Below are 13,143 nucleotides of genomic sequence, written 5' to 3'. Positions count from 1 at the left end.
AAACAGCATTCTCTTTTCTTTTTTTAATGAAGAAATTTTCTATTCACTTTACATACCAACCACAGATCCCCCTCTCCTCCCTCATCCCGCCCTCCAGCCTTCCCCCCTCCGCAACTCACCCCCCATTCCCACCTCCTCCAAGGCAAGGTCGCCCATGGGGAGTCAGCAGAGCCTAGCACATTCAGTTGAGGCAGGTCCAAGCCCCTCCTCCCTGCACCAAGGCTATACAAGGTGTCCCACCACAGGCACTGGGCTCCAAAAAGCTGGCTCATGCACCAGGGATGGGTCCCGATCCCACTGTCTGGGGGCCCCCTAAACAGTTCAAGCTAAACAACTAACTGTCTTGCCTATCTAGAGATCCTAGTCCAGTAGCATGGGGGCTCCACAGCTATTGGTCCACAGTTCATGCATTTCCACTAGTTTGGCTGGCCATCTCTGTATGTTTTTCCCATCATGATCTCGATGTCCTTTGCTCATAGAATCCTTCCTCTCTCTCATCGATTAGACTCCTTGAGCTCGGCCTTGTGCCCAGTCTGGATCTCTGTATCTGTTTCCATCAGTTACCAGATGAAGGCTCTATGATGACAGTTAGGGTATTCACTAATCTGATTACTGGAATAGGCCAGTTCAGGCCCCCTCTCGACTCTTTCTTTTAGTCTAAGCTGGGGTCATCCTTGTGGATTCCTGGGAACTTCCCTAGCACCCTGTTTCTCCCTATTCCCATGATGTCTCCCTCTATCACGGTATCTCTTTCCTTGCTCTCCCACTCTGTCCCTGTTCCAGCTCGAACCTCCTGTTCCCTTATGTTCTCATCCCCCATCTCTTGCCCTCCATTACCCACCCTTCACCCCCAGTTTGCTCATGTAGATCTCATCTATTTCTCCTTCACTGGATGATCTATGCATCCTTCTTAGGGCCCTCCTTGTTAGCTAGCTTCTCTGGAGCTGTGGGTTGTAGTCTGGTTATCCTTTGCTTTACATCTAGTATCCACTTATGAGTGAGTACATACCGTGTTTGTCCTTCTGAGTCTCGATTACCTCATTCAGGATGATATAGAAACAGCATTCTTTATGAAAGGACAGACTTGCTTTCACCTTCTGTCATGTGGATAGGAGTTGCTTCAGGGTATTTTAATCTTACAGCTGAACATGAAAGAAATCTGTGGTCCATGTCCAGGATGTGGGGCTTCCAAAATGCATTACAATCTCCTCAATACAACATAGGGGTCATTACACCGAGAAACACAGCCAAAGCTTTTTCTTACTTTCTTCAGATTTTGCTCTCGAGGTCTAGAATGGTTCATTTTGGTTTTGTAGAAATTCACATGGTGAGTCAGATCCATGTTTTTGAGATGTATCCCTTAGATTCAGTCTATTAGCTTATTTTATTTTATTTTTTTAAAATAATAGCTTCCAGAAATTGTTGAGAAGCACTCTACCTGAGAAGCCCTGGGGCAGTGCTTAGGCCTGTTCATCATAAGAGAGTCTAAGGAAGATCACCTCCTTTGGCTGAAACACTCACTCATCATATAGGAGATACCTTTTCCATGATTTTAATTTTTACTAATGTCCCGTATCGTGGCCCAGAGATACTCTTGGAAGTTTATGGCCAAAGTTCTGAATGAAATATTTTACAAAAAATGAGACAAATACATGTTTATTGATGTTTTCAAAGGCTTGGGGTAGGGGAGCTAAGGTATGCTGACGCAAATGTAAGCAGGCTAGGGAGGAGTCTGTGATGTAAGTGTCATACTTGAACGCTGATATCAGTTGCTCCAACTTTTAACACATAAGGAGTAGATTCATTTGAAAACTATATTTCAGAAATGTTTCCTTTCTTTCATTAAGTTGGGGACACCCTTGTGGAAACTGTCTTTTTATTTACAGTTTCTTTCACATTCTAGTCTCCTCTAGAGGTCGATTCATGAACTCTTGAATGGCCTGGTCCAAAGGAAGCCATTTTTTGATCGATGTTTTCAAAGCTGTAATCCAGCTGCAAGAGAAAGAAAAACAGAACAGATCATTAAACCTGTCAGGCCCTGGGGAGGTAAAATATGACAGAACTCTTTAATTTATTTTCTAATTGTTTCTCTTGGTTATTTAGTTTGGAATTAATGGGAAAAACATACTCTATAGATTTCAGGTTGAATGAGAAGGCAAAATGTAGAGATGGCTCAATAACAAAAGTAAGGGTCATAAGTACAAGAGAGGAAGATGTTCAGTATAGTGATCAATGGAGCTCTATTGTCTGAAAAATTGTTAATGGTATTTTGTTATTTTCATTTAACTTTAAACGTTGTTGATCAAACATGAAATAAATATTGTTATATTAGTAAAAGTATTTCCTTGTTAAATTCCAGAAACCGTACACACCCTCTAATTAATCCCCCTTTTCTTTCTCTTGCTTTTATTTTCTTGGACAATGTTTTATGAAACATTGTTTCTAACGGCAGGAGCTGTATTACTAGCCAACCAAAAATAACAACCAGAAACAGTTACCCAAGAATATTTCCAACAGGCTATTTCAGAAACACTAATAAATGCATTTGTGGGTCTCTGGGTGTGGACTCTAACTTTTATCACTTTCTAAACTTACTTTAGGGGTAAGTGGAATAACATGAGCTCTAAGTTCTATCCAGTTTTCGACTTTCCACTGCTACTCTTTGAAATATTTCTCCAGTGGTTCAATATTTTTGTTTGTTTGTTTTTTACTGTAAAAGAATGCCCTATGAATATAACAGTCAGCCCCAACTATTGAGCCTGCTGTAACAGAGAAACTAGTAGGTTTTATCAGATGGAACTTAGATCAGTTTCAGTGATCCTTGCTTTGGTGTGCTAGTTGGAGGCTTATCATTTGTATCTGCTGGCCAGATGTCCAGAAGAGAGCCATGGCAGCATTCCTAGCAGCAACACATTTGCCTCTGACTCCTGTACCTCCTTCAAAGGAGAGGCACAAGCAACATTTACATAGTGGGAAAAGACAGATGAGGTCCTCAATCTCTTGCCTAAGTGGCTATTTGAGGGCAATCCCTACAGTCCCACTTTTGTAATTTTATTTGTGTTTAAAACATAATTTCTTGTAAATGTCCTCAGAAAAGTTGTATCAGGTCATCAACTGGCTTTAGTAAGGAATTTCTTTATGGGATCCTTGTAGTTGTAATAAAAGGCCCGGGACAGGTGAGAGATTATTGTGATGCAGGTGAGGGTAGGCATGGAGTGCAGAGGGTACGGGCATCTTGGGGAGGCTGGAGAGGTGGAGGAGGATGCCGAGTAACTTTTTCTCTACAGTTTTGTGTCTCGTGACTTCACCTCTCTTGTATTTCAGGACCATTTGAACTCAATGTTCATTTGTGAATGACAGCCTGAGATTGAATACACCACAAATTAAATCTGTTTTATTTCCTTCACTGGTTTACGATAAAACAATCAACCAAATATAAATGGACAAATCCATGCAAGTTACATGAAGAAGTCAAATGACAGATCAATGTTTTACACAATTAAGATGTGCTAATAAATATAATTTAAAAATCTATGGAGTATTTACAAATTGTAAATAGTGGGAGCATGTTTGTTTCTTTGTTTTTTTCTTAATATTGAAGCCTGAGGTACCCACTGTCTTGGCAGGAATTCTGGTTACTCTATCTTCATTTGGGGAAAAAAAGTATCTCTAGAGAAGTCACTGAAAAAGGGATGAAAGAAAAATAATCCAGGAGAACAGTCAGTATGACTGACTAGAGAAAGGATGGATTTCTCTTAAGGAGTGGAATTGGAAAATGAGGGGGTGAGTTTACGAAGGAGACCTTGTCAAGGTTGACACAGAGGGAGGACAGGGAGGTCTTGGCTGACCACTTGTGGAGACTAACACACACAGAGGGAGGAAGGGGAGGTCTTGGCTGACTACTTGTGGAGACTAAGACACACGGAGGATGGCAGGTCTTGGCTTACCGCTGATTTTCTGTTTTATTTTCTGCACAGAAATAGAAAGTCCTGAACTCTTCTGATGGAGGTTTGAGTTCAATTACTGCTTGTTCGAAACCATGGGTCTGTTCAGTCACCCTATATCCTTGGAGATACAGGCCGCCTACACAGGGTGAAATCAAAGATGTCGGGGGACGACAAGTGAGAACAGGGAAAGTAAAGAGAGCGTCAGAAAAAGTGTTAAAATTCTGTGTATGAAAGGACTGCTTTTCTAGCTCTGTCATCACAGGTGAGGAAAGTAACTTCAAAAGAGGCCACACACTGAGCAGTGCCCAGTAGCAAGAGTGGCAGCAGAATTGAACTTCTCGGTTCCATGTGTAAGTGATAGGTATTTGTCTTTTCAAACTCTGTGCATGGATGAGCTTCTTTACCAGAAGGACATAGTTTTGAAATAAAATTTCCACTGTCAAAGGAGAATAGCTGGAATACCATATTAGAAGAAAATTAAATAGTATTTTTGGGGGGCAGAGTCATTAAAACATGCTCCCTGAAGCATGATGAAGGCTGCAGGCAGTTTCTACAACCAGCACAGATTCTCACCCTCTTTGCGTACTGCAAATCCCACCTAAAATACGTATCCACAGGGTGATACTAAAATGCCAACTTGAATTGGCAATGAGAATAGATAGATTTACTGGTGATAAAAAGTAATTTTCCTCTCGTGGTCCTTTAAATCTAAGAGTACTACTTGGTCTGAATTTTGTTCCCTTTTTGAGGTTTGTAGGGATCATGGTCTAGGAGAAGATTCTGAAGGGTCAAAACGCTTGTCTGTTTCTTCTGTTCTGAGGTAGCCCAAATCTCTTGCAGAGATTCGGGCATTATTAGTAATGGTAGTGCTAGGATGTTTAGAGATTCACCACTCCCGTGCCACCTTGCTGTCATCCCCTAGCACCTCCAACACTGACCACAGTGCACTTCATTACAAATGCAAATAAAAAATGCCACAGTCTACTTGATAGCCTCAGCAATGACGATGTGGAACTATGAAAGGGAAGCTTGGGTAGGGTTGACTCTGGCTTCCTTTAAGTCACTCACTATCAGCTTACTGTGCGAGGAAGACAGGGTTTTAGACTTTAGAAATTAGGGAGAGGTTGCTTATTTTTATGGGGGATGCAAAAGGTGATATTAAATTCCTTTTTAAAATTTTCAGTTGAAAAGAGTCCACTTTGGAACTCTTGAGAAAACATTGACTTCAGAAATGACCAGATATTTTTTTCTACCTTAGTTGACCTCGGGGAGATGGTGCTCACCCAATAGGGTGATACCATTCTCTGAGACAGGCTGAGAGATGAAGAGTGGATGGGATGGAAAAACCTTATTGCAGTATCACTGACTCACCATAAGCTCTTCATGTGGCGGGTATGGATCAATGGTCTTACTTTACTTAGAGCATTTGTATAATCATCAGCCTAACTTTCCTCATGTCAGACAGAAACACCACCATAAACAGTCACTCCTTAGCTGAGGTGCCACCCCAGCTGTTGATAATCTCTCCCTACTCTCCTCTCTCCGTAGTTGCTCGTTTTCCTGCAGTACCTAATAGAAAAGCCATCTCACAGCACACACTCTTCTGTGCTTGCTCGCTTTCACTTAGCAGAGTGTTTCCAGGGTTCATTCATGTTAGACATCAGTTCTTGATTTCTTTCCATTGTAGCAGGATGCTCCATTGTGTGGACATAGCACAACTTTTGTCTCTGTGCTCACTAATTGATGGCAGCTGAGACTTGCTCAGAGAGGGGAAGTCACCGTCTTCAGTCTCGAGTGGATGGCTCCACACCCGGGCTGATGGGGACATCAGTGGGTCACCAAAGCAAAAGACAGGAAAGTGTGATGGGGATTTGGAGGAAAGGTGGGCGGGTTGGTGTACAGGGAGGAGGGTATGAGAGGATGGAACTGTGTATTGGTTATTATTCTATCGCTGTGATAAAGTGCACGACCAAGACCACTCATAGAGTTTAGGGCTTTGGGTTCCAGAGGGTTATGACCCATCAAGGTTATGGAGAGCAGACTGACACGTGGCTAGAGCAGAAAGCTAAGAGCATATAGCTTGAACCACAAGCAGGAAACAAAGAGAGCTAATTGGGAATGGCAGCAGCTTCTGGAACCTCAAAGTCCACCCCCAGTGATGTACTTACTCTAGCAAGGCACACCTCCTAACCACACTCAAACAGAGCCAACAACTGGAAACCGAGGATTCAAATGCCCGAGACATAGGGGAGACACCTCATCCAGATCACCACAAAGTGTATGACCAGAATGTATTATATTCGTGTATAATAAATAAAAGAATGCAAAAAAATTGTTGCTACAAACAACAAAGCCTTGCAGTCGTCTTCCTAGTCACTTGCAGGGCTTACGTGACAGTGAAGTTTGTGCTGTAAACCCCAGCAGCTTACTTAAGGAAATTTCTCTGGGTCTACGCCTCTTCGTTAGTAACAGTAATTATCAGTCCAGTCCCATGTTAGCCGAAAGAACTGTGTGAGCATGATTTGCCCTGTTTACTGTAACAGGGTAAAATAATCTTTCTGAGAACTGCACCCAGACCTTGATGTGATTTAGTGACAAACAACAGTCTGTCATGATTTGCTACTTCTAGCTCTTGCTGGAGAGAGATAAAAAGGAATGCGGGCACAGCTTTATGTAAAGGTCCTTGACCAAGGGACTTTTGAAATAGTCTTAATATTAGCAGGCACATGAGGGCCAGCAGTACATTTTGCTAAAGGACAAATACCTCTTTTGAGAGTTAAGCAAAGAAAGCCTTCCGGGAACTGAATTCTCTCCAATTCACCCACTGTCCCCTAGAGGCATATATACCTAGCTGAAAGAGAAAATGTGGGTTTAGTGCCTAATATAGTTCTTACAGGAAGCCAGGGCTACACTGTTTTCCACAGCTCACTCCCTCCCCGCTCCTCTCTAATTTTATTTTTTTTTCCTCTCACTTCTTATTACCCTCAGTATTTTCTCAGCACTGAAGATAAAAAGAAATAGCATGCCAATATAACTACAGCTACATTCAGGAACAGGTAGTATTATATGAGGTCTCCCAGCTCTACAGAAGGGTCAGTGGACTAAAATGAAAACTATTTAGAATATAGAAGACAGTAAAGAAACTCAGATGGACAGGATGTGACCACAGGAGTCTAGTGTCAAGCTGGAAGCAACAAATGACAGGTGCATTACAGTGTAATCCAAAAGCAATGACTAGCTTTATATTCTTCTTCTAAGATTCTGACATAAAACTCACCATTGGAGCTGGGTGGTGGTTGCACACATACACTTAATCCCAGCACTCAGGAGGCAGAGGCAGGTGGATCTCTGTGAGTTCGAGGCCAGTCTGGTCTACAGAGTGAGTACCAGGACAGGTTCCAAAGCTACACAAAGAAACCCTGTCTCAAAACAAACAAACAAAAACATTACCCATTGGAGTAGGCATGTGCTCAGAGACTAAAGGCTTTTGCATATCAGTATTTTTCTAATTGTTTTGGTTGTGATCCAAAGGCCTTACAAATGAATATTATTGTATGTTTTAATATAATTGACCAAAAGTTTTGAGAAGCACTACAATATACCATGTTTTTTCATTTAAAAAGAATTTTATTTATTAATTAGTGTATGTGTGTGTGAGTATTTGTGTGTGTGTTTGTGTGTGTGTGAGAGAGAGAGAAAGAGATAGATAGGAGAGAGAGAATATCAGGCATGTAGAGGTCAGAGGATAACTGTCATGAGTGTTTTCTTCTATCAGGGTTTGTGGGGGTGGAACTCAGGGCATCAGGCTCACAGCCTTATTCACTGAGCCATCTCATTGGTGTGTACCATGTTTCTAATTCAGTTGTTTTAAAAATAACCACAACTGACCACACTGTTTCTATGACTTAGAAACTGACCGAGAGCCCTCAGTATGAGAAGGCCTGTAGTAAACAGTAATCAATGTCTGGTTCAGGATTACGACTGCCTGGGGAACGAAGACACAGAGAGTTGTAACTTGTATTAGAGCTATGCAGAGCTCTTTGTGAGCACAGCCAAAGCAAGAATTATAGATTACAGCATGCCAAGTGTTACTTCTCTAGCATCTCTGGCAAGAATTAAAGATGAGTACTAGAACTCTGGTGTGTGTGTGTGTGTGTGTGTGTGTGTGTGTGTGTGTGTGTGTGTGTGTGTGTGTCACAGCTCACATTGCTAACTTGAAGGACCCATTCGTGAGCCAAGCCTCTGGGCATACCTGTGAAAGGTTATCTAGATTAGGTTAGGATTTTCTTGATTAGGGCTGAGCTGAGAAGACCCCTGCATATATGGGAGGCACTTTCTGGCAATAGCCCAGATATGAGGAAGCCCAAGGGAATGTTTCTGCCTTTGTGTCTGCTTGCTGTCACCGTCACCTCTTGCTGGTGGTGAGTTGTTGCTGCTGCTCCTGCTGCTTCTGTGGCTGCCATCTTCATCGACATCGAAACACAGTTTCTTCAGCTTTCCAGTGTGGACTGAAGACCAGTGGCCTTCAGAAATCTTCCAGGCCTCCAGCAGCTGACCGGGATTGAGAAGGGATCCAGCCTTGTTGCCTGAGCAGCTGCTGGGTTCTCAGCCTCCCCAGTAAGAAACAGGCACCGTTGGACTCTTCAGACTCTACTGTGCAAGCCAGTCTAATAAATCCCTTTTGATATACATTCATTATATATATGAATGGATCGGTCCCCCAGGAAAAGAACCAAGACCTGCTGAAGTGCTTGCTGGGGGTGGAGGAAGTACAGAATGAGTAGGAGAAGAAGGTAGTTATAAATGCCAGCCAATGCCATATGACCAAGTGAAGAAATGAAGATTATAACTGACATGAGTGTTTCTGTCATACTTTTTAAGAATATGTTTGTACAGATATTTGTGTTTTCTTTCCTGTTTGTATATTGTAACATCAACTATGAGAATATCAGTGGTTATTATAATTAAGTTTTGAGATACTAACAAATTGTCCCTCAAGGGAAATTTCCACCTATTCTAAAAAATTATAATTCATCCATCGATGAAAGGGCCGCTTCACCTATGATACCTTGACAATATGGCTGCCTAAATAGGCCCTGCCTGGTGATAACACCTATAGACATGCTAACATGGAAGGGGGACTCTCACGGCTAGACAAAGACCAAGAGACTTTGGTAAACTAAACAAAACTAAACTGAAACAACTAAAGACTGATGAGAGAGGGAGAATTCGTCTTCACCGTTTAGTCTTCGCCATGGATGAAACCCTAATTGGTTATTCAATACCAAGTGGTCAGCCCTGAAATCACACACACACACACACACACACACACACACACACACACACACACACACGACGAGCACTAGACAAGCTTAGCTTATACATGTGCTTATATCTATGTAAAAATAGTAATTAAAGAAAAAGGGCCATTAGTTTGAGAGAACACAACAGGGTCATGGGAGAGGTTGAAGGAAAGAAAAGGAAGCAGGGGACTGATATAATTGATTTCAATTAAAATTTTGAAATAAATAGCTTAGATAATAATTTTTTAAAATGCGAGAGAGCTCTTTTGTAGATTTCAGGTATATTTATTTTGTTATTCACATATTTTTATATCTATATCTTTTAAATACACATATTCTATATGTATATTCTATTTCAAATATGTATATATGCTGTGGGATATTTGTACATTATGTGAAGGCGTATTGCTGTGATTGGAGTAATAAAAAGCTGAATGGCCAATAGCTAGGCAGAAGGTATAGGTGGAATTTCCAGGGAGAGAAAAGAGAAGGAGGAGGAATCTAGGCATGCAAGAGATGCCAAGAGATTCAGAGAGGAAACAAGAAGTACAAGATAGAAGAATAGTAATGACATATGATATAATATAGATTAATATAAATGGGCTAATTTAAGTTATAAGAGTTAGTTAGCAACAAGCCTAAGCTATAGGCTGAGCTTTCATAATTAATGAGAAGTGTCTGTATCATTATTTGTGAGCTGGTGGCCCAAACAGAAATCAAACTACATATATAACTTCATAAGAGTGTAAAGTAATTCTACAATAAATGAATGTAATATATATGGCAATAGCTTTTTATATTCAGACCACTAAATGCAGAACTAATGCTATTTCAATAATAATGGCTCAGTCTTCACAGCATTCTTGTACAATAGACAGCTGCTGTTTCCATTATTTCCATTTTATAAGTAAGGAAAGTAACTTGTGGGAAGTTGAGCAAACTGACCACAAAAAACAAAAAGCAAAAAACAAAACAAAACAACAACAACAAAAAACCAAACACCAGACTGCCAGCATCCAAGTTAGGAATACTTTGGGGGAAAAATGATGTTTCTACCTAAGAAAATGACTAGCATTCCCTTTGAAGGTCATCAGTGACCAAAGGAATGAGGAGCTGGTCTTTTAACTTCTAAACATCAAACATGAGGCATTAAAGCTCCAGGCTCCAGGGCTAGCCTGGCTATTAAGATCTCAGCAGATTGCTCACAGTAGCAGTGCAACAGTGCCTCTTCTGTGGAGTATCGATGGGCTGTCTTAGGTGAAGCACTTGTACAGGGCATTCCAAAGGTTCGATACAGCGAAGGTGTCCTTCCTAGCACAGTAGTTACAATAATTTCAAGTGGCGTTGATTCCTTACCTGATGCCTGAGTGGAGCGAATGCTAGCATAGAGATACAAGCAGCCATCCTTCAGAATGCAGTAGTGCTGAAGCCACTCCCCTGTGCTTCTCTCCAGCTGGTGCAGAAGGCCCAGGCATTCAGGATGTTTGATAGCAAGAGGTGGGAGCCTACTGTTGTGCAGCGTGACATCTTCCCAGACATGGTTCTGCAGGTGTAGTTCAGCAATATTTAAGTAGTCATCTTGCACCAGATGCCTTTGACCCACAGAGCGGTGACCTGGGGATAAGCCTATTTGACTTTAGGGAGCCACTGCTCTGAAAAAATTCTATTGCTAATAGAGTCTCACTGCTTGAGTCAGTCAAATTACCCTTTGCTTATAGAGAATTCCCTCTTCTCTTTGGCTTCTATTGTATTCTAAAGAAATCAAGAGTATCCGCCAAAAAAAAACAACCCAGGAGATTGGGAATAGAGAGCCAATGGGAATAGGTACCTCAGCAAAGAGTTGCTGATGCTCCTGTTTGTAAAGTGCTGGCCTGACATGGGGCTTCTCACACCACACTACCCTCCAAGACTGGATCCTGGTATGCCCACTATGAATAATAGCAGCCCCTGGCTCATGCCTTTCTTTATGTGAACCCCCCCCCCCCCACTTGTGCAAATTAAATGCTCCAGGCCAGCCCCAGCCTTGGGCTCTCACGGTCACTGATGTGGAAGGCTGATGATAAATGGAGCCCCTCTAACCTGGAGGGCGGCCCTCAGTCCACAGGCCTGGGAAACAGGCTCTTTCTGAGAACTCTGACCCGCGGCCAGGAGCACTGCGCTTTATCTCTTCGTCAGGACTGGCCTGCGCTTGCCCGTTTCTCTTTGTTCCGTTTTGGTTTTGCCCTTTAGTTTTATTTAGTAAGGCGGTGAAAAGATATCAGAATGCAGAGCTTGCTGTATTCTGTGCTGTGAAGTGGGAGCCTGCTGGGAGTTTGGCTGTTCATTTTTTTCACTTGCTGCCGACACTCTGAGTGCATTAGCAGAATGGATAGCTCTTAGAAGTATTCAGGCTCATTAGGGTGGTACATTGGAGAGACGGGCGAGTGTACTGAGTGCTGTGTTCCAGGTAAAAGGAAACAAAAGCCCTGCTGTTCATTATATGACAATGCTTACGATTGTTCTGAATGGACAGTTACAAGGCAAAGGACATCCAAACTCCACCCTGAACTTCTGCCAATGCATAAACTCAAAGTGCGTACAGACAGTACTAAGTGAAGGCCATCTTATGAAGGAATGATCTTATTCAATGCAATTAATAACTTCGTTACAAACCATATCCACAGTGTAAAAATGAAAGAGCTGGGCTTTAGGCAGTGGTTCTCACAATGCGTTATGGGATAAATTCAGAAAGAGGGGTACTCAGTGCCTTAGGCTCTCAAGTGATGGCTTACCTGATGATGTCATTAAATCACTTAACATTTTGTAGGTATAAATATAACAGAATGATATTGCTCTAAAGTTGGAGATCATGGGTGTGGAAGAATAGTGCAAGGTGACCAACATGTCTATAGAACAGAGATGAACATGGCCCCACTGGCACTGAGAATCTGAATACAGTGCACACTCTCTCATAAGCTGCTCAGACAGCCATAGCAGTCCAAGACATACTGGAGATCTTAAGAGCACAAAGAACCAGCAGCATTCGTTTGTCACTGTGGTGGACTACTGTAAGGCTCTGTGTGCATCAATAATTACACTCCACTTTGTGACTCCATCCTGATACTTCTTGCGAGGGTTGTCATACAGACTTTGGAAAAATAAAAAGAGCAGCAGGACCGAAAGCTCCCCTCTCAGATCTGAGCAGAACCCCTGTTGACTCTGAGTCCCTTCCCCAGCATTTAGAACAGACCTAAGATGTCCCAGACTGGGCAGCACAACATCTACCTTGCTCCCTTCTGTAAAGAAACACAAACTGGAAACAGAGACCAGGGCTGAGGAGGAAACCTTACCTGGCGGACAGGATGGGCTGCTTTGTGCATTGCTTCAAGCCACCTGAAAGACAGTAAAATGAGAGGGACTACCCATGGCGACTGTGTAGTGTCCCGTAGAGGAGTTTGTTCTTGTTTAACCTGTCCTTCAGGCAGAGCAGTCCGGAGCCTCAGATGTGTTTCCTCACTCCTGGGTGAAGGCAACATTCTTGCAAATGTAAGGTTAGTTTGTGGCAAAGCCTTATACCGTTAGGCATATCTAAAGCAAAATTCATGGTACCCCCCACTACTATGATTTAATCAGTGCCCAAGAGAGAATTCACTCACTATTTCTGAGGTTTGGAATTCATTTACAACAGCATGAATGTTAATAATTGCTATACTAACCATAAGGCACAGCCTACTAAAATATGGAAATACTGGTGAACGGCTAGTTGCCTGGAGTCCCTTCTTAAGTGTTCTTCAAACATAGTGGCTTCATTGGTATGCCTTAGTGGTGTTCCATCTGGAGGCCTGAGTTCTTCCAGTCTTGCTGCTTAGCCTAGGATTGGCAGACGGACCCTACCCCACCTGCCAACCTTTTTC

At 42.3% G+C, this 13,143-nt stretch overlaps 1 protein-coding gene and 1 long non-coding RNA gene across 3 annotated transcripts in view; one reads left to right on the top strand and one right to left on the bottom strand.

The window, feature by feature from the left end:
- The window catches only part of LOC128117839 (uncharacterized), a 78,303-nt gene that overhangs the window by 51,190 nt on the left and 13,970 nt on the right, over positions 1 to 13,143 (top strand). The gene's annotated exons all lie outside the window — the stretch shown is intronic.
- LOC128117838 (uncharacterized) overlaps positions 1,641 to 13,143 on the bottom strand; it is a 118,442-nt gene continuing 106,939 nt past the window's right edge. The window contains 4 exon segments of the mRNA XM_052750248.1: positions 1,641 to 1,992; positions 3,948 to 4,083; positions 10,607 to 10,793; positions 12,580 to 12,622. Of these exon segments, the coding sequence (XP_052606208.1) occupies positions 1,893 to 1,992; positions 3,948 to 4,083; positions 10,607 to 10,793; positions 12,580 to 12,622 (466 nt within the window). The 3' untranslated portion in view covers positions 1,641 to 1,892.

The sequence above is a fragment of the Peromyscus californicus genome, unplaced genomic scaffold, assembly GCF_007827085.1.
Source record: "Peromyscus californicus insignis strain IS unplaced genomic scaffold, ASM782708v3 Scaffold_21__1_contigs__length_65335640, whole genome shotgun sequence".
NCBI classification, from domain to species: Eukaryota; Metazoa; Chordata; class Mammalia; order Rodentia; family Cricetidae; genus Peromyscus; species Peromyscus californicus.
Note: the sequence above shows the minus strand (reverse complement) of the source record. Positions and strands in the feature narration are given on the sequence as shown.